This window comes from Perissodus microlepis, chromosome 15, assembly GCF_051167445.1.
Source record: "Perissodus microlepis isolate ML-2025 ecotype Zambia chromosome 15, ASM5116744v1, whole genome shotgun sequence".
In the NCBI taxonomy this organism is placed as follows: domain Eukaryota; kingdom Metazoa; phylum Chordata; class Actinopteri; order Cichliformes; family Cichlidae; genus Perissodus; species Perissodus microlepis.
Genome location: NC_140475.1, coordinates 18,805,765 through 18,832,598, shown reverse-complemented (window position 1 = coordinate 18,832,598; position 26,834 = coordinate 18,805,765). Strand labels below are relative to the sequence as shown.

The window sequence follows — 26,834 nt, the reverse complement described above, 5'->3', positions numbered from 1 at the left end:
ACAGATCTTCTGAGCACATTAGGAGAAATCAGCTTCACGGGGAGCCTCTGATGTTTGTTGAATCGGCACAGCCAAAAAAACAAACAAACCATGGCGTAGCAGAGGAAGGAGTCAGCACGGAGAACAGTAACAACAACAACCCCATATGCCTGCCTGCACTTCAGCACCACAGTCACACCAACATGCATCTTATTTTAATACATCTGCAGCTGATCTATTTTGAATCAACTTTACATGCCTAGTAATCAATAGGTTGACATGCTCAGTAGCTAATAAATAATCATTGATCTTTGTATGTATAGATGGAGAAACGTGACCTCCTCAGAAGAAATAAATGTTGGTTTAAAGGTTTCCTGCAGAAAGCTAAATCATGAAGACTTTTCAAGACCATCAGACTTTTTTACTTTTTTTTCATCTTTAAATCTGTCTCGAGTCTCAGCTCATGCAGAGTCTGGGCTTTATATCAAAGTTCACACAACTCTCTCAGGAAACAAAAAAGGCTTTATACAACTTTATTTGCATATCTTTAGTAGTATATATCAAAAACGCTACATCTGGATGTGTGAAATCAGGGGGAGGTCGTTTTTGAAATTTGAAATAGAAAAAATATTCAGTATTTGTGTCACCACTGGAAATACTTCCTTTCCTTATGTGTTAGGTGGTATGCTTGGATAGAGCATGCATGTGATAGAGGAAGGGCACATGACACCCACTTACTCAACAATGACCTACTCCCACAGATTCAGGATGCAGTGCATGTGCAGAAATATTTGTAGTGTATCAGCAAACATCTACGGGGGCATATTACAGCCACAGAGAGCAAGAAAAAAGAAACCAACATAACAGCAAAAAAGGTTTAAAGTTTAAAGTCATAAAAACAGAGAAAACAGTGATGAGAAAAAAGTCGGGTTTTATTTTTTGTGTAAAGGAACATTTCAAGGTTAAGTTGTAAAATATAGTCATTATTTGAGGTTCTGGGATCAATAACTTATAAAATACATTATTAGACGCCAACGACAGATCTATCCAATAAGGTCGATAAAGCAGACCAGAAGCCACAAGCTCATTTTCAATAAAACCTGTCATCCTCTAACCTTGACTAAAAACACATTTAATAATGTTTAATTACATTTCTCAAGTCTTACAAATTATTGATTTTAAATAACAAAAACAAAACAACAAAAAACAAAAGTACGATGACAATACAGGACTATTCTATTCTATTCTATTCTATTCTATTCTATTCTATTCTATTCTATTCAAATATGTGATTTTATTCCAACTTAAACTTGAAAAATAAAGCAATACAGTTACATGAATTATTTCTTCATCTTTGTTCTTGTAAATTTCAGCTGTTTGATCAAAATTCACAATTTTAAATCTTGATTTTTTTTTTATTTTTTACCTTGAGTGGCCTTCATATGCAGTCATAAATGTGCCTTTATGGTATTGAATAAAAACACACATGATTTCCAGATATTCCAGAAAATAAGCTTCCTTTTTCTTTACCCATTCTGAAGCATAAGCAGTGTTGGGTAAGTTACTTTAAATTAGTAACTTAGTTACATTACTAGTTACTTCTATCAAAAGTAACCCAGTTACTTTCAAAGTAACTAGTTACTCAGGAAAGTAACTCTGGTTTTACTCAGAATTCTCTTGTTAATGTGTTGCTTCCAGTCTTCTAGCTTGCTTACTTGCCACAAGTGCGCTGTGCCACCTACCAATAGAAAGGAAAAGATAATGTGCATATTTCCAAGACAGAAATCCCGCGCCTGGACCGTCATTGACCGCCGCCATGATTCTAGCCTATGTCACAACGTCACGTGCGCTTTTTACATCCAACGCAAAAACTGCAGTCGTGGTGCTTTCGATTGTACTCAGAACTCGGAAATTCTGCCTTCCGAGTAGGAAGATGAAGGTAACACCAGACTGCAGATGAGCTGCATACAGGGCTGGACTGGGACAAAAAATCAGCCCGGGCATTTTGACTAGAGAGCGGCCCGCCATTATAGGAAAAATCATAAAGCCTTTAAATGAAAACAAACGCTGTTGTGACAGTGATCTACACTGTTTTGATGGTATATATGCATCAATCTATCAATCGTTTGTTATAAGATTCAGATAATTATTTTTTAAAAGCAAGACATTTTAAATGAGAATAAGAAAGAAAAGTACTTCTTTGTGCCCCCCTCTCCCTGTTAATGCCCTACCTGGCCTCCCTGGCAAAACTTTGCTAGACCCGCCCCTAATATATAAATATTGAATGAATGTGTTCTCATTTCCAGGGTTTTCTTCATTCTTTACTTCTTACAAGTAAACCATTGCTGAATCTATACTGTGTCTGCAAACTTCAACTTGCCCACTGTATGTGTTTGCGTAGATCTCAGATGCTCTGATCAAGCGAGTGACGTCGTCTCAAGACCAGTGGGTTAAAGGGGCCCTGGAGCCAAAGGTTGGCCCTGACTTTGACCTCACTCTCAATACCGACTCGCTGCTACAGACCATCCTACAGCTGGACTTCTGCCAGGGCAAAGGTGAGCACACGTTTGGACTTTAAAACCAACTGTACTACTACAACTCAGTCAAATTAAAAAATCTCTTTAGCTGTATATTTAAAAGGCGTACTCCACTTTATAAGGCATGAGTCTCACACGAGAGAAAACTTGAAAAGAATGGTAAAGCTAGTTTAACTAAGATGTACGGACAAGCTCAGAAACCACTCGATTTTACATTTCCCATTCACGCACAACATAACAGTAGCAATTCTAAAATGCTGGGAATTTCTCAGTTACTCTGCTGGGAACAACAGATTGATTGATTTATTAACTTTGAATTGAGAATAATTTGTTATTCTAGATTTACCTCCGTAAACCTTTGGCCTTTTATACTAACTTGATGCATCTCAGAGTCCTTGGTTCAAGCAATTCGCTCCTCACTGGAGGTGATGATTGGTTGCCTGTGGACATACCAGCCTCTGGTTGCCTGGGTAATCATCTAATGTATTTACCACCAGATAATATGACAATCAGCAGTATCCTGCAGTATCACTGATAGTCTCTTCACTTGCACACCTGTCTCTGGCCACCACATTGCTTCAAATCATCAAGCAGCCTCAATTCTCCTCCCATTGAGATCATATTCCTCACAAAAATCTTACTATATGAATCTTTTTGAACAAAACTGTTCCTACACAGTGAGGGAAACTGAGGAACAGTTCAGGGTTGTGGCTGAATTTGGAGGCTGACCACAGATTTTGACTGGGTCGCCAGAATACTCATTTTCTTGAGCTGCACATACCTATTGAAGTCCTGGAGTAAAGCTCATTTGTAAGCTTGCCAATGATTTACTTAAAAAGTCTCTATGATTATAGATATATGTAAATAATTTTGGCATGCACAAACATACACAAACAAGATTCATCTAAAGTCAACAAAATAACATTTAGCTGCTATTGTTCTTTTCTTTTAAGGTTTCTTTAACTCATACTACTGTGTGCACATCTAATTAGCTATTAATTGGCTGTTGCTACCCAGCAGCCAGTTGGCGCGCATGAGTAAACAGCGTGTTTTATATTCATTCCGCTGCAGTCTCCGAGATTACCCAGATGTATAGTTAATGTATATTAAATATGTAATCACCAATATGCATATTTTATTTGCATATGGCTGCACTTAGGCGGTGAAGATGGGATGTCTTCCCTGTGCAGAAGCAGATTCAACCTGGGTACTTTGCTAGAAAAGTAAATAATGCTGACCGGTCTTTGTTATCAGCTATTAAGAGTACAAAATCCATTGAAACATAAGAAAAATACTCATTTTCACAATGAAGAAATTACATTCAGTGAAGCTCTGTGTGTGATCAATTTTATATTCGGTATCATAACTGTGATTATGCACTCTTGTAATGTTATGGTTCATCTTGGGTGACACTTCCAATGAGTTGCAGCAATGTTTTTTGTCCCCAACACAGTCAACTTCCTAGAAAATAAGGACACTAGCTCTTACAGACACGACAAAAACTTAGTGAATTAAATTTAAAAATGTGTCCCGGGTCTTCAGGTCATGGCTTGAGTTAAGTTCTACTTCAAATAGATTTTCTCCAATTTAAGCTCCACTCAAACTTCTTAGAAAGCCAGAAAGCTTTGATCAGCTCTCTTTTCTTCTCCAAGACTGGGGATGTGGAATTCAGTTGTATGATTCCCTTCTCTCTCACCCATTATCTGGTATGGACTTTAACGACGGACAATTTCATTTTAAGCATTTGAATTTTAATCTTTGACATACAGAGCACCAACAAAAGGTATGTTTGTACTCAAATATTAAGTTTGTTTAAACCCATATACTGTAAATAAAAGATGCACATAGCCATCATAACATCCTCCACAGGCATAAAGATTCATTAGTTATTCCTCCTCTGCATCTTTTTTATCTTTCATTTTCTTTTCTTGTCTTCACCTCAACTTTTCTTAAAACGAGATGCTAATAGTTGCATGAGATGGTTGAGCTGAGTAGTTTAGGTTAACAGTAGGTGGCTTGATTAGAAACACAGAAGTGTAATTCACTGTCTATTAATTGTATAGGATACTAGTTTGTGGCTAAACAAGCTCAAAGCGAAATGCAAATACTGGAAAAACAGAACAGCTGATTCTTTGTACCAAATGAAACTAATTAAATTAAACACTCTACAAGGCCTGTCACTTAAAGCAGTTACATCTTTAATTATGCACCGCTTTAAAGCTACGTCCACACATAGCTTTGGAGCAAAGTGATTCGTTCCTCACTCATCTCTTTGAAGCTGACAGCTGATTGCTCGCGGACATTCCTGGCTCTGGTTGCCTAGGTAACCTTCTAATGTATTTTGCAGTAGTTTCGGTGTGATAACCAGGAAACAGGGCTAAGAACTACAAAACTGCCTTTTTACATTTTTGTAATTACATATTAATAAACTATTAAAGTGAACTTCATAGGCTTTAAATTGTGACAAATATTACTATGAAATGTAGTAGAAACATTACCAAACATTTCCTTATAATAAGCCACAATATTAAACATAAAATTTGCATTGATACCTTCAAACAATGCTGAATACTGGATAATAGGATTATACTGTTATACTTTTATAATAATATAGCAGCAGCTGCTCAGCTGCACTGGAAAGAATATAACTTTGCACCTATGGTAAAAAATATGCAGCATAAAAAAGCGTAGAACAAGCATACGGCGTTATTTTTGTGCCACTATTCTGAGCGCGCGTAAAAAAAAAGTGAGCGCACGTAAAAAAAAATTTGCAGGTACAAGTGTTGCATTTTGAGGAGAAATTTATTTCGAGTGAAGAAAAGCTAAATTTGAGTGAACAAAAGTCATTGCTGCGTGCAAAAAATGTATTTCAGTGTTTAGGTAGCACACACACACACACACACACACACACACACACACACACACACACATATATATATATATATATATATATATATATATATATATATATATATATATATATATATTTCCTCCTTGTTTCCAACTTATTACCCCACAATTACCAAATTATTACCTAGCTCTAAAAGTGATACCTAAAAACACAATCTCTTGTCTTATCACTACACAAATACTACCTAAAACTACAAACTACTACACAAAATAATGCAACACAAAAAGGACAACAAAACTTTCAAGTTTAGGCTTGACAAACGATTTTTGTGTTTATCAACGATAATTTTCGGACCTTTAGTTAATATCATTGTGACAAATAAGCGTATGATTGATACACTACACTTCTGGTCATCCTTTTTACTTCTTTAGAGAACACTGACTTAAATCAACATCATATTTCCAGATGTACAGGAGAATCCAAAATTGAAACAAATGCAGGAAGCAGGCAGTGGTGAGGCTGAGATGGAGACAGAGAGCCCAGGAGGTATTTCAGAGACTCTATTTTTCACTGTAAATCTCTGTTTCCCTTCCTTGCATATATTTTGTCACTCCTGCCTCATTCCTTAGCCCCGATAGCTCTCTGGTTGGAAACTCACTGGTCTTTTTGTCCCACAGTGTTTCTCTGGTGTTTTCCCTTTGCATGTTGTTTTTCAGCTCTTCAACAGTAAACGACACTGATCTGCTGAACAGTTCTGCACAAAGATCTTTTTTTCCTGCGATAATTTTGTTTCACATGTTACTAATGACACATATATTAAAATATAATTATGCATGAATTAAACCGTGGCAATACAAATCATAGGGAGTAAGTATATACTGAGGAAATGTGCAGTAAACATGATCCTCTAATCATTTCGTTTTCACATATTCAGTCTTGCTCGATAGCTATAGACTGATCAGCCACAACATTAGAATCTGCTTCAATCCATCAACATGTGGGACTTCTGCGGGTGTCCTTTGGTCTCTGCGATCAGGTAGCAGATCATTTGCCTGCTGGAGGTTGCGGGTGGGGCGTCTGTGGATCAGGCTATCTCTGGTACATCTTGTAGATACGTTTGCATTAGTATCTGGGGAGTTTGAAGGATAAGTTAATGTTCTGCGTCAATGTAACATCCACATAAATGACATGAAACCAGATTTCTACAGCAGAACATTGCATTGTAAAGAGATGGCCGTTATTAATTACTTTACATAATCTGTATTTTTGATGTTGTGGCTGATCTCCATGTAATAAGTCATAAATTCAACTATGTAATATCAACAAAACATGCATTATCTCCTATACTGTCTGCCATGACTGCTGCCTTCCCCTGTGTTTTCCGTACTGTTATATATTTATCAGATAAGTTCCTGTAAATGAAACAGTGAAGAAAGATTTTTTAATCTTTTCTTATTTTATTGTTTGTATGTTTGTTCCTCCTTTTGGAATTTGCTTTTCACCTGTTTTGTACAAGAGTTAGACTGATATGATGCTTTTCCTCTGATTTTATGCAGATTTTATGCAGGAATTATGCCTTGCTTTCATCAGTCTGGCCTTTGGTGGGGAGCCGATGTCTCATACTTTCTTAGCACCTTTGCCGATTTATTTATTACTATCAAACTACAAGTCAGCCTTCAAAGCGCATATCAATCTAACCCAGTGCATCCCTACCACTACACTACCCTTTAAGTGTATGTAGAGTCCTCACTAGGTCCAGTTTAAGCCCTTAATAATTCCCAGCTGTTACCCTGTAAATGAACCCAGAGCTCTTTCACCTTTAAGGCTCTTTTTTTAAATCTCCCACCAGATTGTCATTAAAGCTCATTTTTCTCTTCATTCAGTCTGTTTAAAGGCAACCCGCCAGATGACGGCATCCCTGTATGTCTTCCTCTCTTCATCCTTCCACACTTTCATGTCTCCCTCCTTGTACCTCTTCTTTGTCCCAATTCCTCTCATTCATGGATTGCAAAATTTAAATTGCATCCATCCATCTCTCTACACAGTGGAGCCTAGACCCTCAGTGCCTCCAGCTCCTCTCCTGCAGCTGGAGAAGTGCTGCACAAGGAATAACAGCGCCACCCTGGCCTGGAGGGTAGCTATGCCCACCATCAACCCCATCGAGGGCTACATCCTGGAGCTGGATGATGGCAATGGAGGACAGTACAGGGTGAGTACTGTTTGTTAAACAAAAGATTTACACTAATAGTGTTTCCCACAGAATTACTCTGTATCGTGGCAGTAATGAGGCACAGATCATATGTGTGCACCCAAAAGAAATGCATATATTTTTTGTGGAAATAGATAATAAAAAAATAAGCAGTTGTGTCTCCAGGACAAGAGAATAAAGACAGCTGAACGACACCAAGAACCATCACAGCAGCAACTTGAACTTGTTTCTCAATCTCGTTGTTTTCTCTGAAGGTTGAAAAAGATTCGTGGGCAGCCTGCCCAAGAAATTTCTGTTTTTGGGAAACACTGCAATAACTCTACTGTGAAAATAACTAATCTAGTCTGAAACTCAGAAAATGATGTTCAGTAGCTCTCCTTATTTAGTTATTAGTCCTCAAAATGATGCTCATATCTGACAAAGGACAGATAATACTCTTTATGTGTGTAAGTATATGAGTCATCATCAAGCATGCATTAAAAGTGCTAGAGATCTTGACCTCTTCACTAATCCTTGAGCATATACTGCCTCAACTTGCATTTCAAATGATGCTGAGTTTGTGTGTGTCTGTGTGTGCGTGTTTGTGTGTGCCCCCAGGAGGTATATGTGGGGAAGGAAACAGTGTGTACAGTCGATGGTCTTCATTTCAACAGTTCCTACAACGCAAGGGTGAAAGCTTATAATTCCATTGGAGTGGGTCCATACAGCAAGACAGTCATGCTCAAGACTTCTGATGGTACGTGGTGTGTGCTGGAACTGGCTTAGCTTCCAGCATGACAGATGGACTCTTTGTCTGCCTTACTTTTGATTCTGCTCTTTTGGCTGTCTTGATTTCATTATATTTTTTTACCCAAGGGATTTTTTTGTCTGCGATCTTCTTTGTAAAACAGGTTTCATGATGTAATTTCATCTGACCTATGTAACTGTGAACAGAAAAGCCTCTTACATAGAGGAGGAGATGTTTTTAAAATTTTGTTTTGGGAGAAGGCAGGAGAAAGATAGGTGGAAGATTTTGAAGAGGGTGAAGGGAATACACTGGACAGGAACAGCAGACAAAGAAAGGGGAAGAAAAGAGGAACGGAATAATGAAGAGGAAGCGGATGGAAAAAAGCTGAAGTAGACCAGGTTTGAGTAGACAGTAAAGAAAAGTCACAAACAAGAAGAAAACAGAAGGAAAGAAAAGGAGATCAAAGGAGCGGTTAAGTAAGAAAAAGAAAGGGGGCAATGGAAAAAGAGGATAAAGGTAAAACTGTACAGAGATGCAAAGAAAAAAGAGAAAAGGAAGGAAAAAACATAACTGCATAGGGAGAAAAAACAGAAAATACTGCTGGAGAAGAAAGGAAAGAATGAGATTAAGGACTCAGAGAAAGAGGAGGTGAAAGAAGAAAATAGAGACACTCACTGTGTAACAGCAGAGCAATGCGGGTGGAGATTTTTACAATACACAAACACATAAACAGTGTCTCTGAACCAGCCACAACAATAATGGGCATTAGAGTCTGTTTTCTGACTGATAACTGTTTATCCCACCCGCCCTCTTTTTATTCTTCTCTATCATCGTTCGTCTTCCTGCCTACTCTGCCTCTTTTTCCCTCCCCTTCTCCTCCTCTTCCTCCGCTCTCTCTCTTTGAGGATTGTACCGCAGCTACACCGAGAAAGAAAACTGCGGCGACATGACTCTTGTTGAACAGACAGCAATGGCTGCAAACAAAAACATGGCATCCGTGTAGTGTGGCAGTAAAAATCTCACGTGCAAGCACATTTTTAGTAATGCATTGGTAGTTGATGAAACATTTCCCGTCTCAGGCCTACACTTTACAAGTGCATTGTTTTCTGTGGATAAACCCAATTAGTTGTTGCCCACAACCGCCGTACAAAGATTTCTAAGGTCACATTCATTATAAAAGAATCTTTTAATACATATTAATGTGACTATTTGACGGAGTGATTACATTTATAGTCTTGTTTTTATCAGCCAGAGATGAAAATATCCCTTGCTGAGTCAAGCTGAAAGTTGTATTTATGTGTATGCCTTGAGCTTGTTAAAAGTATTTTGATGATTTAAAAAAATCAGTCACAGCAATTAAACTAGTTTGACTTTTCAGACCACACAATGCTCAGAGAAGGTGTAACAGACTCAAGTATGGCTCATTTGGAAGATGCTTGTAAAAAGCCTCTACTGTCTAGGGATGGGTATCGTTTAGGTTTTATCCGATACCGGTGCCAAACCAGTACTTTTGAAACAGTGCTGGTGCTTAAACGGTGCTCAAACTTTTTCTTTGGTCATTTTAGCCTTTTTGGCCAGGGTGAAGGGAGTATCTGCCATCAAACAAGAAGACAGCCGCATGTAACTGCGACGGTGTTTGCTAGTTCACCTTACGTGCATTAATTTAATAACGTGGTTAGCCTACTCAATGTAAATTACACACGAACATTAAGCTACTCACGCAGAGAAGAGCGGCTGCTGCTGCCATCATCATCCGTCATCATTTCTGCTACACTGGCAGGGCTACGGGCCAGGACTCTACTCTTCGGGTTCTTGGGGGATGTTGCTAACTTGGTGCATTTCTTGGCTTCTAAAAAAACACTATGCATCGCCAGGTTGGTCGTCAGATTCGAGGTGTTATCTCCTTTGCACAGTATCACCTTAAAGCACTTGTTGCAGGCTGCTGAGTTTGCATCTTTTGCTGTGAAGTACAGCCAGACTTTTGACCACTTTGCCTTGGGCATTTTTAATCTGTAGCTCTAAAAGAATGTACGTACCTGGGCCCACCTACTATCCTTGCAAAGGTAAAATGATTGGCTGGAATCCAAAGTGTATGACATCTCAGGAAGAAAGAAAAAAGCACCGAAATAAAGTAATGAAATGTGCGCTGCTTTTCGGTCTTGTTACTACCATTTATGTCAGAACCGGTGCCATTATGGCACCGGATACCGGTACCCATCCCTACTACTGTCTAAAGAGAATATTGTAGCACAGCTTAGGTTTTGAACTGAACAAACCACAAGACTTCTCGAACAATGTCCTTTTAATGTACAGCGCCATGTTTGGAGAAAGTCAAACACGGTGGTGGAGGGGTGATGGTTTGGGTTTGTTTTGCACCCGTAGGACCTCGGCTCCTAGCAGTCATTGAGTCACCCTTAAACTCCTCTATACACCTCTGATACTAAAGTATTTAGAGTCAAATGTGATCATGTTTGTAAGAATACCCAAATTGGTTCATGCAACAGGAAAATTATCCAGCAAATCTACAATAAATAGCTGAAATAGAAATGAATCAATATGCTACAATGGCACAGTCAAAGTTCAGACCTCAACCTGACAGAAATGCTGTTTTGGGACTTTAAGAGAGCTGTGCATTAATAAATGACATCAAACCTTAACGAAATGAAGCAAAGCTATATAGCAAATATGGCCATAATGACGTAAGACACTGAAAGTTATAAAGAAAACAATTACTTCAAGTTATTTCTGCTAAAGGTGGTTCTATGAGCTTTGAATCATGTTTTTTTTCCACAGGACTGTATAGGGTCTTTAATCCTATGAAAAAGAAAGCATGGCCCTTCTAGAATCAGTGATATAATTATTGGCTTTACTGTAGGTGTGGGTAAGTATAGCTACCCAGTAAGGTTCACTTTGGATGAGCAGTTTTTGAAATTATTTTAATAAGATGCAGAATACAACACGTGACTAAGTTTAGCGTGAATGTTAGTACAGACTTACAGAATTTCCAAAAGACTATTAGCAGGCTAACTGTTGTGTCCTTCTTACAGTGGCTTGGTTCACCTTTGACCCCACCTCAGCTCATCGGGACATTGTTCTGACTAATGACAACCAGACAGTTAGCTGTAACAGCTATGATGACCGTGTGGTGCTGGGGACTGCTGCTTTCTCCAAGGTGAAGTGTATACAGATATTTTCCGTTTAAATTTGACAGCGATTAGCCTTTTTCTGTTGATTTTTGGTTATAGAGGTTATAGAAGATTTATTTTTTTACCCCCTATTGAATCTCAGGGCATTCACTATTGGGAGGTCAGCATTGATCGCTATGACAACCACCCAGATCCTGCGTTTGGCATAGCAAGGATCAACACCATGAAGGACATGATGCTGGGGAAAGATGACAAAGCCTGGGCCATGTATGTGGACAACAACCGCTCCTGGTTCATGCACAACAACTCCCACACCAACAGGTAGGTGCATGGGGAGCAACAACACCACCAACAGTTTTTAGTGATAACTTTTAAAATTTTACCATTGTTCCCTACTATTGGACATGTTGTATAATACTGGCATAAAATACATATCATATTTAAAAAATGAGAACAATTAAGAGATTCCATCTGCGTGTTTTCAAGAAAAATCCCAAACTGATCCTGCAGGATCCAGAGGCTCATATCATTCAAATGCAAAGACAATTGACTTTCAGTAAATTAGAAGACTAATTTAAGATTATTTTTTAAAATAATATACTGGTTACCTTCCAATACAGTGCCTCAGTTTATTTGTTTTAGATTTGCCTTTCATCCTCATGTCCTTGTGAACTTTAGGTCTGTTTTCAGCTGCTATTTCGAGATTCGTTGTAGATCAGAATTCCACTTCTGTGCATGAGCACTGTGAGATTTTATCATGGACGTCAAACCTCTTCAGTGGCTTTTGTTGTCAAAATGATCAGATCATTTTGTGGAACATCACTTCTGGTGGGGGTTTGTTCCCCAGCTACAACCCAGTGTTTGCATATCAGGTCTTTCTTAAGAGCGTGCACTGTGAATTTTTCCTTAAGGTCAGACTGTCAGTGGAGACTTGCAAATTGGGTAACAGCCTGAGGCTTCTGTGAGAGAACACTTGGTGGAAATAACCTGAGATGTGGTGCAGGCAAGAATGAAAGGAAAGATTTACCTGGGATGTGTTGCTTGGACATGGTGGCACTAACATAAAGACAGGAGGTAGCAGAGTTGAAGTATCTAAGATTAGAGAACAGGCAAGATTAGAGGACCAGCTCAGGTCGAGTGTTTTGATGACAAAGTTTGAGAGGCAAGGCTGAGATGGTTTGGACATGTGCAGAGGAGGAAAAGAAGAAGATCACACAGAAGAGTTTTGGTTGGAGTGAAGGAGGACACTACAGGTAGGTTTGTGTGACAGAAGAGGATGCTAGAGATAGAGACAGATGATCCATTATGTTGATCCATAAAGAGAACAGCAAAAAGATGAGGAAAATTGGCACATGCAATTATGAAGACAATTCATGCTCTGCAGATTTGGGACTTTCTTTCTTTGCCCCAAAAATTTAAGTCAAGTAGAAGAGCTCCATTTGACACACTCGAGGAGATCCAGTATGTATCACAGACACATAAGTGGTTAGAAAGGGAGCTTCAGGGAGCAGTCGACAACTTGTAGTCATGCTGAAAGGATTTCAGCGATGCCCAGGGACAGATTGTTGAAGGGAACATCAGGAAAACTAAAAAAGACATTGACAGCTTTTACAGACTTTCACTATTATCACGCTGGTTTTCCATGCTGTAGTTATTTAATACAAAGAACAAAAGAAAGATCTTGAAATTTTAAAATTTGTTTTGTTTTGTCAAACTACAAAGTTAAAATTGAATATATTACTCATGCTGTGTGAACAACTCATAGGCTGCTAGGTTGTAAAACTCCCCGTTCCTGCGCCAAAGCTTTCATGGGGTTTTCAGCTCTTTCATCGACACCTCTAAAGGATTGTTGTAGCACTTTCTTTCTTGGAAGAAGCTGTTCATAACATTAATGCCTTTAACATGTATAGCTGCAGACTGGATAGTATAATATGAAATCAGTAGTTTACATCCCTTCATTAGGAATTTTCTGTAACATCCTTCAAGCCCTCAAATATTTAATACACCATTAATTAGAAGGCACAATTAATTCTGAGTGGAGTGATGCTGGGATTTAATTTGTTCTATTTTTGCTGGCAAAGCTTTTAATCCTTTAATGATAATCCCACTACGGTGATTCATGAAGACAAGGAGAAATACCTGCTGAATTTAATTTTTCATAACATGGCAACCCCAAGATTGTCATTATTAATATATCATTCCTAATGTACTATAATGTATTATTACTGTAGCAATACTGCTGTTTCCTTTACTATAAAATATGATTCAATTAGTTTGTAACATTAACAAATCCAACTTGTTAAATCTTGTCTTACTAGAAAGCAGCACTCATAATTTTAAGTAATTCATGAGCAACTTTTGTCGTTGACTAAAACAACAGGAGACAGGGACTCTGTAAAGTGTTTCCCTTATGCATTCATCATTCTGTCTTGTGCATTAAGTCTCATACTTCTAAGAGGTTTGGAAGCTATAACCATAGATACACACGATGACAGAGAAACCCGAAGGCTCATACAATACTAACAAACAGACTAACAAACACACAGGGGAGCTGTATAAGATGGCTGCAGGAAACATCAAAACATGCATCTGCACCGTCTCTCTGTCTGCTTCACAAGGAAGCCATCAAACTCTCATTAAAGATTTATTCATGAAAAATATCTGCTCTCTTGACTTGTCAGTTCTCTACCCACCTTTCATGTCATTCATCGTGTCGTGTCGGAGCTTTATTTTTGACTTCTTAATCTCATATTGATTTCTTTATCTGTTAGTGCCCTGACAGCCTAATCCTGATGAGTGTCTGCATTTCTATAAGTTTAGAGACATTTGTTTAACTCTATGCAAAAACGCAAGCTTTGTGGTTAAAACACAATTTTTTGGAGCGCAGGTTTTTGCTATAGATCGTTTTCATTAAGTCACTTCTTAAAACAGAGAACAGAGAGTTTGCGTGTTAGACAAAAAGAGCAGACGTTTAATTTTAAATACATTTGATATGTGAAATAATTCATTCAACAGCTACTGAGCCAGTTCTAACTTTGATTTATGAGTTACAGGGGTCTTTGTTTTTTTTGTTGTTTTTTTTTTAATGTACAATATTAAGATAAATGTTGCCATTTGATGCACTGTTAGCTTAAAGCTAATTTATATCTGCAGTCTCCTGGCAGGTTCCATGCAGAAGACGCCAACAAATGTCACATAAAACACACAAAATATGAATATAAGAGTGATCAGATTTTTTAAAACTTTAACTAATTTAACATACACGTAGATTAAAGTATCATAAACCAAAATAATAATAATAATTAATTAAAAAACACATTAACCATCCCAGCAACAGCCTGTTCACTCTGCTGCCATTTGGCAAGAAATACTAAAGAACCTGTTGCTGCATCCCCAGACTTCAGAGTGCTGTCTTTAAACAAGCTGTGAATGAATTAAAGGACTCTTCGGTGACTAAGTTTTATATTCATTCTTTTATATATATTTGTCTTTTTTTGCAGCATGACACAACTACAGTCATTTTTGTGTTGTGTTACCTTCCATGTGAAACTTAACCTACTATAAAGTCTGTGCATTTACGGCACATACACATAACAAAATTGACTAGTTTTGTGTGTGTGGGTGTGTGTAGGGCAGAGGGAGGCATCACTAAGGGCTCGACTGTGGGTGTCCTGCTGGATCTGACTAAACGCACACTGACCTTCTACATCAATAAGGAACAGCATGGCCCAACTGCCTTTGAGAACCTGGACGGGGTCTTTGTGCCCGCCGTCAGCCTCAACAGAAATGTGCAGGTCTGTGTGTGTTAAAGTGCCATGTTTAACAGCAATGGAAAATAACCAGCTCCCTGATGGGCTGCCTTGATTGTTGACCTCGGTAAAGTGTTTACTGCAAAATAACTCAATGAAAAAAGAAGAGGAATTAAATTCAAGAATAGCAAGGGAAAATGGCTCCCTGAGGAGAGATTCTGTACACAGATGCGATGGCTTAACACAAACATGCATTTACTTCAAAGCAACCAAGCTGCAACTACATTACTGTAAAATTCAGATGAAATATAGGTTATATTTATGCAGTTTATGAGACATTTAGTGAATGATTCCTAACCCATGAGCTCAGATTACTGTGTGTTCCAAAGGTAAATAAATGTGTCTTCTCCAAACCAAATTTCACATGAAATAGATGCAGTGGTGCTTTTATGTGCCCACTCTGATCTCTAAAATCACTGCCTCATTCGTGCTGATTTTAATGAGTGTTTTTTCCGTTTCTCTATTTCAGGTGACATTACTGACAGGCCTGGAAGTTCCAAAGAATATCAAACAGTAAGAGCTCCCTCCTTACTCTGAGCGTGCCCTGGATACAAACCAATGATGTCATGTCCAGTACTGTCAGATGGGATCTGTTCCTCTCCCATCCTTCTCAAGTTGACCCTTAACCTGGACAATCTTCAGCTCCACGACTTTTTAGACAAGTGACAAGTTTATTGGCTATAAATGTAATGATTACAGCTTGACGATGTCACTGCAGAGATGGCTGGAGGGCCATACTTTTTTCCACTGCCCAGTTTATTTTTCTCAAAGATACAAACAACACTGATATTATCTATATTCCAGCTTGCACAGTTTATGTTATTTTAAACAATCCGGGCTTAACTCCGCCCCTTAAAGATTTTTATATTGTGCAGAAAAGATCATTCTGAGTTGAAAAATAAAGAAAAAATAGACCGCAAGCAACACAGTTTTTAGGAGGTGAAAAAAAAACCCCTGAGAGAAATGATTCAGCAGTGCTTTTTGTTGCTCTGCTTCTCTCTCAGGTGTGTTTACAGCCGAGATGAACACGAGTCATTTGTAGGAGTTGTGTAGTGGCACCATGGGTTTTTTTCTCTCATAAAATATTTAAAAGCTAAACTCTCGCTTCACACTTTCATCTCAGTGTTGACTCCAACAGCACTGCCTTCTCTGTTTTCTCTGTGATTTCTTATCTGTGGTAAGGAATCTGACAGCCATCTTAAAGCCGGCAAAGCTTCCCTCATGATCGACTCTCTTTCTCATGCAAAGTGGCGCAAAGATCATTTGATAGTGTTGTCAGAACGGTTTACATATTGAGGTCAGTCTGAGAAGGCTGGAACTTAATTCCATTTCATTTTTCAGTAATCTGACAGATCTACCGAGCCAGGGGTGTATTATTTTGAAAGAATTCAATTCTGGTGCCTTCTTTTGGGGAAAACTATTTTAACGTGACCTGGCACAGGCTTTTTAAGGTAAAACTGAGTTAAATACGTCCTTTTTTTTCTGCACTCAGAAGTTCTTTTAGATAAGATTGTTTTGCACCTTGAAAATACTGCATTAACCAGGCTTGGCCAATGTATTTTATTTTATTTTTTAACAGTTGTCTCACTTTTTATTGAAATACACAGTACACAGTGTTTTGACCTAGTCACTGAAAATTCAGCTGTATTATATAACTGTCATATAACCGCTAAGGACATGTGGATGTTAACCTGCAAGGAAAGATGTCTGTGGATGCTAACATTGCTAATATTAGCCCAACTACTTATAAATTAGTTGATTAGTCCAAATTTAATTTTTATTTATATAAACAAGGTTATTATTATCTGTAGGTTAACCAGTAAATTCACAGTCCCAAAGGCCTAGAGACCACCAGCCTTTTCTTTTCCTTATTTGTCTTAAAAACCTAAAACTCTGACATCAAAAAAGTTCCCACTAAGATGTAGCAGATCCCCACATTTCAACGTCTTTGGCAGTGAACTTTTGGACTCTGCTAGAACATGAAAATGATTGCACCACTTGGTATGACTTGATCCACTGGCCAGTAAGAAACATTACTGTGGTATTTAATAAATCACATGGCCATGCAATTTGCATACTGAAACAAACCTATTTGCCTACAGGGGCATCTCAGACTCAAAGAACTGTTTTGACTTTGACAGATCATTGTCAGAAAATGCGAAAACGAAGTGGAATCGAGCCAAACTTCATTTTCTTTGATTTACAATTTACAGATAATATAATACACCCCCAGTCGATGAGAAAAGTATGGTCGTCTCAAGAACATTTCATTCTCTCAGTCTCACTGCAGAATCTCAAGATGCTTTCAGACACCTTTTATCTGTGGCCCTGAACGTTATCTTTTAAAGTCACATCAGGTAAAGCTACATAAGCTGCTACATTTATCATCAGGGACTAGATATGGCAGCCTATAGAGGACAGTAGCTTCAACCAGACCACTGTGACTCAGGACATGAGACACTGTATAAAGTACATAGGTATAAGTACACTGTTTATGTATGTTTTATCAGTTCATGGAATGGAAGAATTCATTAATTGAGGTTATTTAATCTACGACTTGTTTATATTTGAGCCATTTCTGTTCCCTATAATGTGAGTTTGAGAGGTAGACTGACATTACCACATGGCAATGGGTTTACACATGAATGGACATCCTCAAACTGTAAATACTGATATGTGAGTTATGATTATAACATGTGACATTAAGCATGGATTCAAACAAGTTTACAAACTATCTGAAGCTGTGTACCGTTTGTCTTTGCAATGAGGGACCCTGAAACCAACCGCTATAACAGCTCGCCCCCTGCTGGTGAACGGTGGCAAGAACAAGATTAAGGCATCCCTCGACAAAACCTGCCGATATCTGTTTTCATGCTTTTCATCACAGACTTTTTAAAATGTGTCAGGATTTATGTTACTGTAAATCACAAACTATCTCATGATATTTGGACATTTAAACATAAAGTTTACATTAAAAGGGTTGAACATTTTACATTGACAAATTAGTGTAGCACTTGTATACTTACCGCACCCTCATTCTTTAAAATATACCACAGAAATGAACAGAAATAATGTGTAAGGTTAAGAATTACTGGTATTTTTACAGGAAATGATCGGGTCTATTTTGAATGCCTATTTTAAAAACATTTAGTTATTAGTAGAGCTCTAGGGTTCTAAAATAAGTAAATATCTTTATTTTTTCTTTATTTGGACTTTTTACTAAGTTTTTAGGAGGTAGAGATGGGATATTATATTTATTTTTAAATCAGAATTGATATTTTGAATGTTAAATTCTTTACATTTGCATTGCAGTATATCATATTTATAGGCATTTCATACACCTGGGCTATATAAAATTTTTCTGAGAATGATGGTCTCAAGGGAGCCACAAATAGTGAACTCATAAAGTCAAGTCAAATGTAATTCCATATACTATGATGTGTAATATGTACAGGGTGTTCAGAAGGGATTCATCACCAGTATCAACTCAATTTAATTTAATTTAATTTATATAGCACCAATTCACAACAACTGCTGCCTCCAGGTAAAGACTTTACACTATTACAGAAAGAACCCCAATGATCGCACGATGCCCTACGAGCAAACACTTGGCGATACTGGGAAGCAAGATCTCCCTTTTAACAGGAAGACTCAGGGTCAGGAAAGGTGCAGCCATCTGGTTGGACTGGTTGGGAGGTGAAGAGAAAGGGGGGGGAAGGAGCGCGTGAAAGGACAAAAGACTGACTATTGGAGAAGGAAAACAATTTAGTCACAGGTACCCATTCAACTGAAAAGTTGACATTAAATAGAATTCGGCTGAAGAAAATAAATAGAGAAAAAAAGGTCTCCATGGAGCATTTTAAAACCTGCCAGCATTGCTTTTGCTCAGTTTGGCCAATTATTTGCCATTTGGTGTTTGCTGTTAACCCTTTTTTAATGTGGTGACAACGTGGAGCCAGACTTCAATCGATTCAATAACATTTGTTTTAACATTGCATAACCACTGTATAGCTTTAGATGGAGGGTCGTTTCAGTGGGAAGAAAATCTGAATCTGTGTGTTAATGATTCTAGCATCGGCAATTTTGTGGCACTGTGCTGATGCCAGCCTTTTTAAAAATGCAGTTATTTTTGGTGGAAATGGGTAGAACCACACTGAGTTTCAGAAAGACATTAAGACGCCAGTGGAAAAGAGGCAATGCTTTGGCTGCCTGTTTTTTTTCTTCTTTTTGAAGGTACCTGCTAGAGCTCAACAAAGTTAGCATACAGATGGTTGAATAGTGTAGGCTTTATAAGTTAATGAACCAGATCTTTTGAACTGAACCAAAAACGGAGCTAGATATGTATACTTCAAGCAGATACTGCAGTAACTGCACACAAGTGGCAAAAAAAGCACTTACACCAAGCCTGTTGACTAAATCATGGTGATAAGATCTATTTAAGTTGCCATTCATCTGTAAGTGAAGATTTTTAACCCACGTACTCTCTTCACTTAAATTTAACATATTTCCTTTGTAACATGAATACAACGTTAGTGCAAATGTCAGAATTTAAAGCAGCTTACATAGTTTTTTTTTTACCTGATGTGCCCCAGACTGCCAGCTTTCACCTAAGGGCTACATTTACATCACTTCTGGCTGCTCAGCTCTGACCTTGCTGCCACCTCCCACGCCAGATGCAGAAACCTGCCCTGAGGCTGACTTTGCTGTAACAGGAATAGATTTCTAGACAAAAGTGAAATATCGTGTAACCAGCCTTCTGAAAAGTTTGGATGATTTGGGGTTATGTCTCTGTGGGCTGCATGGATGTCAAAATGATATTCAGGAAATCGTGACTGGAGGCAATTAAAGCTTCTGCTGAGGGCCTCAAATTCACCCTGTGTTAACATTTGGTTCCATATTTTCTTGCCTAAAAATCACTTAAAACAATATTATGTCACAGAAACGAACAAAAAACAAATCTTGCATATTAAAATATTCACACTGCAGTCACTTCTGTCCAGATGTATTTGTAAGAGTTCCTGTATGAAATGTCCCTTTACCCAACACTTACCCACCCATGAATGTGACATATTTTACCAATTTAATTTTAATGGTATGGTGCTGGGAATTACACTAGTATTATTAGATGATTATGTTTGAAAAAAGTAGAGGAAAAAATGTAATTTATTTACTCTATAAAGTATTTATAAATATTTAATTATGTATTTTCTTTTGTATAATATCCTCTTGAATGGCTACTAATATGGTCTGTGTTTGACCAGTAAGGATTGCAAGTCAAAAACGGCCCGTGTCTGTAAAATATTTTCTGAATAAAGGAGATGTGCTTACAGCTTCAAACGTGTGACATGCTGCAGATGAGCTTCATGTTTTCCTCTTTTTGAACTGTATATACAACAACAAAAAGGCTGCTTCAAGAAAACTGTGTGAGAATTTGTGACCTCACCCAGCTGCACACTGCCAACTCAAAGGTCTTGTTTTATCATAGTGTCGCAAAACTCCAACTGTCATGTTTTCCCTTTAACAAAATGGAAATGACTGCAAGAGATGGTTTATATGGGAGAAAAACTGTAAGATCATTCTGCTTTCTCATGGTCCATTCAGCGTGCACATGTGCATTTCATCTTGAAAACTTCTGCCAAGACTTTACATGTGTGTAATTTTTTAATTATTAGGCCCACCTGCCCTGTTATGATCCAGTCCCTTCCTGCCAATATAAATGTTTTGTACAACTACATTTCAGTTTGTAAATGAGAAATGCATTGCAATTACATACTTTTAAAAATGTCAGTGTACAACACAAGATACACAAATGTCTCTTTTTTGTCATTTATAAAAACAAAATGAATAAACTGTGATGGAAGATGATTTGACAGTATTCAGTCTCCAGTTATGTGCTTTAAGACTTGTCCAGATGCAGTCGAAGATCAATCCACTGAATTTCTGACTCAATAGTCAGCAGTAACACCATCCCTCCCAGACAGTGACATATTATCAGGAAATGTCTATTGTGTCCACTTCCTCTTCATAACATGCTGGTATGCATTTTCCATTCTGTAGGATTCAAATCCCTCACCTGCAAAACAAAGAAAATAAATCTGTACTTAATCACCAGACGTTTAACCACAGCTTTTTACCCTTTAAATTGTTTCATATCTTGAAAATCCACTTTAATAGGATCATTAGCAGTAGCGGCTCCTGAGTATAAACAACAGTGGGGCAGACATTGGCTCCGGTGCCGAATTGCTAACCACACCCATATTTATTGTGACATCTTTGGGCATCTACATTAAAAAAAACTTTAATCACATTGCAATTAATGATTATTACAATATGAATCTGTCTGCAAGCAGCAACAGATTTTCTTTTAATATGTTAACCGGATATAGTGCAATAGATGAATGTCACAAGGGACTGAAAAGTCTGTCTTATCCAATATACACAACACCAACTATCGAGGTATAATACGAAGAATAAAACTAAGATAAATAAGGCATTTTTCTTTTTAGCAGGTTATTTAATCTTGACTATTGGATAAACAACACAAAAGGTTTTGTGTGCAATCTCAATCACAGTTTTATTGAAATCAGAAATGTCATGCTTCAGTTGCTTTTCAATTGACAGCATTGCCAGTGCCTTCAGTCTGTCCTGTGTCCTGGTATTTAATGTCTTGAGTCGTTTGAGTGTGTAAAAGCATCATTCAGACTTTGTGGTCATCATGGGTTCAGTGATCAGAATGCAAAGCAGCTTCAAAGTTTAGGAAAACATCCTGTAAGTTGTTTTTATTAAAGGGCTCAAACATGCGCTGCTACACATCCTGAAGTCAGGGTTTTCATATATGAGCGAGAGCTCTGATTGCAGCTGCGATTTATTCAACATTGAATAAATCGACTGCCTTCCCCAGTTCCGCTGTTGGGATGCGGACTAACATGAGAGCTAACAGTTCTGCCCCTCTGTTACTCCTGCTTGTAGTTCAGATAACTGACGACAGAGCAACATGATGAATACAAGGACACGTGGGTGTTGACCTGCCCTGCCCCAAACCTCCAAATTTGCCATTAAATTGAGAAAAACACAAAATTACTTTCAGATAAAAATGATCAAAACAGTATACAAAACATAAATAATAAATTGAAAGGCAAGTAATTAAATATTAATCATATTTTAGGACTGATTTATAACACAGCAGAGAAGCACTGATTCTGTTATTCTTTGCTTCAGAGCAGACGAACTCAGCTGGTTTTCTGTTAGTGTTTGCTTCTCTCTTATGTTCTACACGTCTTTTACGGTATCACCATAACTGACACGTCGTTCTCAAAGAGCAAAACTATTAAATATTTATTTCAGCGCAGGCCATAAAGTACAGGGGAAAAACTCAAACACCACTAACTCTGCATTAGCGTGTTAAAACACGTATACACTGAGAATTTGCCCCTTTTTAAAGTTATCAATCAGAAAGAAATTTAGAAGCCACTGAAAATCTCATTCAGGGCTGTATCCTGAACATTCAGCAAGTTTGATTTAAATACACTGAAAGACTGTTAAACAGTCTGCTTTTAGACATCATTCTCTGTTTTGGTCATTTCCTATTTTCCTCACTTGTTGCCTTTGATCTTCTGGATCTCCTTGGAGCTGAGGAGCAGCATGCCGTTCTTGAAGCGGCCCACCTGACCAGAGGGGGCTGCGCCAGGACCCGAGGGTACAGTTGTCTTCCTGTTTCTGACAGAGCAGTAGAAGCAAACACAGGTTGGAGCCACAGAAATTATAAAAAATAAAAAAATATATATTTTATATTATACTATAAATATACTATATGAAAATAGTATATTTTCATATTTAATTACTACTTTTTGGAGGGTTAGGATGAATTCTATGATGAGGAAGTATTTCATTAACAATAATTAAAGTTCATAATTAAGGTAAATAATCGATGATATTTAAGAAAGGTGTGACTTTATTCACCTACCTCTGTTTACTCTTCTTCTTCTTTTTCTTCAGGCCCTAAAAAGAAATAATGCATGCTACATTAAGAACAGCAACTAGAAGTAATTTTCCTGTAAGTGTGACTGGCCTGAAAGTGCAGGTCGTACCAGCTGAGCCTCCTCCTTTTCCTTCTCTTTCTTCTCTTTGATTTGCTGCTGAAGCATCTTATAGTTCGCATGTTCCTTTTTAGGAGGCTGATGGAGACATTAAATACATGAAAATTGGGCCATAAAAAAATCTGCTCTATAGCAAAATTTAAAAGTTGGATTAAAATGTTGCTCTTACTCTGGCTCCCAACATGACCGCTCTGTCCTGTTCAAAAACACGCTGCTCCTCCTTTTTATAGCCTGTAATTCCAAACCGATGGACTTCCAGACGAGCCTGACCCCAGCACACAAATACAGTAAAAGCCAACAGAAATCATGTAGATATGAAGAGCTACATGACTGGTAATTATATTTTTCAGAGAACAATAATCTACAGCTATATATATATATATGAACAAAACATGAATTCCAATCTTGTGAAGAAGCAAAAACAAAGTAAACTGAAGTAAACTGTGGTGAAACCATCACCTTTTCCAAATTGAGTTCTCCTAGCTGGTCGCTTTGCTCCTTTTCTGCTATGTGAAGGGCCTGGAAGGGATGACAGCAGAAACCCAAAGGCAATGAAGACGGGAGGAAAAGGAAAGTGATGAGAATCATTTGTGAGAGGGGGATCTTTAAAGGAGGTTTACTGGAGGTCAAACAGTAGATATTTTTCATAGTATCAACTGGAAAACACGTTTCCAAGATGAAAATGCTGTAAAATGAACTGCAACAGCACCTAAAAAAATGCCTGTGCTAGTGACAAGAGGAGATGACTGCATTTCCTATTAAGCCTGTTGGCACAGAAGCCACTGCTGCTGATCCTTCTATAGGTAGCATCCATAACTCTGTTTCTAATCTACTCTTTCTGCACATTTAGCCCCCCAAAATTGACAGAAACAAATTAAAACAGTTACAATTACGTTGTTACTTTGTGTTACAAAGGTTTGATTTTAATTTGGGTGTGTGAGGAGGTAAAGGGTGGAGCGATCTACAGCGTTACAGCTTTAGAGCAGTAGTGATATGGACATTACCACTGCGCTCTTTTCCTGTTGTGCTATAAAAAAATACAATAAAATGTTAAAAACGTGCAAACTGCACAAACATCAGTCTGCTGCTAACAGAACTGCAGCTTTGCAAATATCTGCACAGACAGCATGCTAATGCTAGGCCAGCTAAGAACCCAGAGTGGTGATGAAACTGAGTGAATGCTGACCCAGCCCAGCAGCCAAAGCCTGATCTTCAACAGGTAATAGTCACACCCATAGACTCAGTTTCTACGTGTTCATGTTTCTAAAGAAGTAGATAAGTAATGTACTTTTATCAAAAGTAACAAGAAAAATGTGTAATATGCGTAACGACTCCCAACACCGGTTGCTAGCTGGATACAAGATAATTTTTTTTGCACACCATCAACATGAACTGAACTATACCAGCCTCCAATCAAATATAGAGAGCCACAGTAAGCTCAAGTACAACAGACTTACAGGTGTTTTGTTGGGGTCTGGTGTTGACTTTTTTCTTTTCTTTGAGGGGTCTTGAAATGTGACTACCTCCACCTGGTTCACTTGCTCGAAGGCTAGAAAATGGGATGAATCAAAAAAGAAAAGAAAGAAAACTTAATGACTCACAGAGAAAAGTGGAATGACTGAGGGTGTTATATACTGTTGCTATGCTGCCTACCCGTTTGCTCAGCCTTTCGTTGTTGCTGCTGCTGCTGCTCAGCATCATGTTGCTCTGCTCTGTAGTCTTCAGTGTCACTGCATATATCCTTCACTGCAGGGAGCTCCTCTTCTTCCTCCCAATCTTCACATCTTTTTCGTTTTTTCTTCTTCTGAGACTTCTTTTTTGGTCCCGAACCTACATCATCAATCAACAATATAATTCAGAATCCAGACCCTGTAACGTTTTGTTTACATGACTTGGCCATGAACTCTGGTAAAGTCAGTAACACAAGAAAGTAGCAGACACCTGACTTTTAAAGCATAGGTAACTTTGCACTTCTGTAGCAAAAACTAAACTGAAACTAATGCAGTCCAGCAAAGCAGTATTAAAATAAATCTCTTCCTGCTATCCTTCTATCTCAAATCACCCCCGACACTTGCCATCACCGCTCCAACAAACCTGCTTGTGCCCTGTCCATTGATGCATTAATAATGACAATGTTCAGGATTTGCATTAACTTGATCAAAGGGTCACAATATAACTTTATGAAAATGTCGAGAATGCAGTTTGTGGTGCTGCTTAACAACAGTGCATGAACTATATTTGTTTTTATCTAGATTGCACTACAGAGAAGAGGAATGAAAGTCAGTAGGAGTAAGACAGCATACGTGTGTGAATGAGAGGGAGACAAATGTAACAGTGCAGACCTAATAAGTTAAGGTAGTGAAGGTGGCTCAGTTTTAACTATCTAGGTGCATAACAGTCAGTGCATAACAGAGGTGAAAAAGAGTGCAGGTAGGGTGGAGAAGAGTGTCAGAGCTGATTTGTGACAGAAGGATAGCAGCAAGAGTGAAAGCGAAGGTTTAAAAAACATTAGTGAGTCCTACTATGATGAAACAAAGAGACAAAGCTCGAGGTTGCAGAGCTAAAGCTGTTGAGCTTTTCACTGGGAGTGACCAGAATGGTCAGTATTAGAGAGGCGTACATCAGAGGGACAGCTCAGGTTGAGCAGTTTGGAGACAAATTTCATGGATGTAGTGAACGAGGACACGTTTGTGTTGGTTGGTGTGAAAGATTATGATGCTGGAGGTAGCTGCGAGATAGAAGCTGAAGCAGTTGTCAGATGGAGAAGCTTTTTATCAAGTTTCGACACTTGACTTATTTTTAATTTTCATGCTTTTTTAATCTCGGTATGCGAATCTCAGTATTTACTGTATAATATAACACGCTGTCATTTACTCATGTGGTTCATGTACATTAAAAATCACCAGTGTTGCTTTTCTGTGTTTTTTTATTCTAGCCATGTGAAGCCCTTTGAGTTGCACGTTTATATGTTTATATAACATAAGCAAAGCTGAGCTTAGCTTTGTATACTAAGAGAGTTTTCTGCCATTTACTGGTATAATATTCATTTTAGGTGACAACTCAGTAAACATGAGCTAACTTTAGAGTAACTATTCTGGCTAATACAACGAAACATGTAACATAATTTAAAGACATTTCTCGATGCTTCTTTTCCTTGCAAGTAGACTCATGAAACATAATATTATAACAAACAAGTAATAGAGCAAATCTCAAACACAGTACCAGCCTTTAAAGTAGCCAGTAAAGCTAACATTAGCCAGCCAGCTAACCACACTTACCAAAGTCATAAAGCTTGTCCAAAACATGCTCCAGAAACAAGCAATCTTCGTCTTTATTCCCGTTTCTTTCGGACCCCATTTCGTGCTAATAATAAGCAGGTTAAGCGGAAAAAATGAGAGCCTAAGTATTGTCGCTAACTTGCTCGTTTCAATGACAACAGAGCGCACATGGTACATGCAGTGAAACCCGGCGTATTAGTCC

The 26,834-nt window shown here is 38.1% G+C and overlaps 2 protein-coding genes across 4 annotated transcripts in view; one reads left to right on the top strand and one right to left on the bottom strand.

Moving 5' to 3' along the window:
• The window catches only part of trim67 (tripartite motif containing 67), a 54,530-nt gene extending 33,407 nt beyond the window's left edge, over positions 1–21,123 (top strand). Inside the window, exons 5-12 of one of the 2 annotated variants that reach the window (XM_084952094.1) lie at positions 2,381–2,534; positions 5,833–5,913; positions 7,413–7,576; positions 8,174–8,312; positions 11,351–11,475; positions 11,592–11,770; positions 15,081–15,243; positions 15,728–21,123. In XM_084952094.1, the coding sequence (XP_084808220.1) occupies positions 2,381–2,534; positions 5,833–5,913; positions 7,413–7,576; positions 8,174–8,312; positions 11,351–11,475; positions 11,592–11,770; positions 15,081–15,243; positions 15,728–15,775 (1,053 nt within the window). In that variant the 3' untranslated portion in view covers positions 15,776–21,123. The remainder of the gene's footprint in view (positions 1–2,380; positions 2,535–5,832; positions 5,914–7,412; positions 7,577–8,173; positions 8,313–11,350; positions 11,476–11,591; positions 11,771–15,080; positions 15,244–15,727) is intronic. The other variant, XM_084952095.1, reaches the window with a different exon arrangement.
• A 103-nt stretch (positions 21,124–21,226) lies between these two features.
• On the bottom strand, positions 21,227–26,830 carry fsaf1 (40S small subunit processome assembly factor 1). 2 transcript variants are annotated; one of them, XM_084952099.1, is made up of 9 exons: positions 26,633–26,830; positions 25,008–25,184; positions 24,812–24,903; positions 23,814–23,873; positions 23,524–23,619; positions 23,346–23,432; positions 23,222–23,256; positions 22,855–22,974; positions 21,227–21,331 (listed from the first exon to the last, which is right to left on the bottom strand). In XM_084952099.1, the coding sequence occupies exons 1-9, from the start codon at positions 26,709–26,711 to the stop codon at positions 21,328–21,330; spliced, it is 750 nt and encodes a 249-aa protein (XP_084808225.1). In that variant the 5' UTR covers positions 26,712–26,830; the 3' UTR covers positions 21,227–21,327. The 2 variants fall into 2 exon arrangements, with proteins under 2 accessions (XP_084808225.1, XP_084808226.1); XM_084952100.1 differs by lacking the exon at positions 21,227–21,331 and having other exon boundaries at positions 22,851–22,974.
• Positions 26,831–26,834: the final 4 nt, after the last annotated feature.

Bases quoted from the DNA above. Each gene is read 5' to 3' on its own strand.
- fsaf1 (XM_084952099.1), bottom strand. From the start codon at position 26,711: ATGGGGTCCGAAAGAAACGGGAATAAAGACGAAGATTGCTTGTTTCTG. The intron at 23,874-24,811 runs GTAAGTCTGTTG...CATCCCTTCCAG, and splicing joins CAGACCCCAACAAAACACCT to GCCCTTCACATAGCAGAAAA. The intron at 23,257-23,345 runs GTACGACCTGCA...ATTTCTTTTTAG, and splicing joins AAAAGGAGGAGGCTCAGCTG to GGCCTGAAGAAAAAGAAGAA.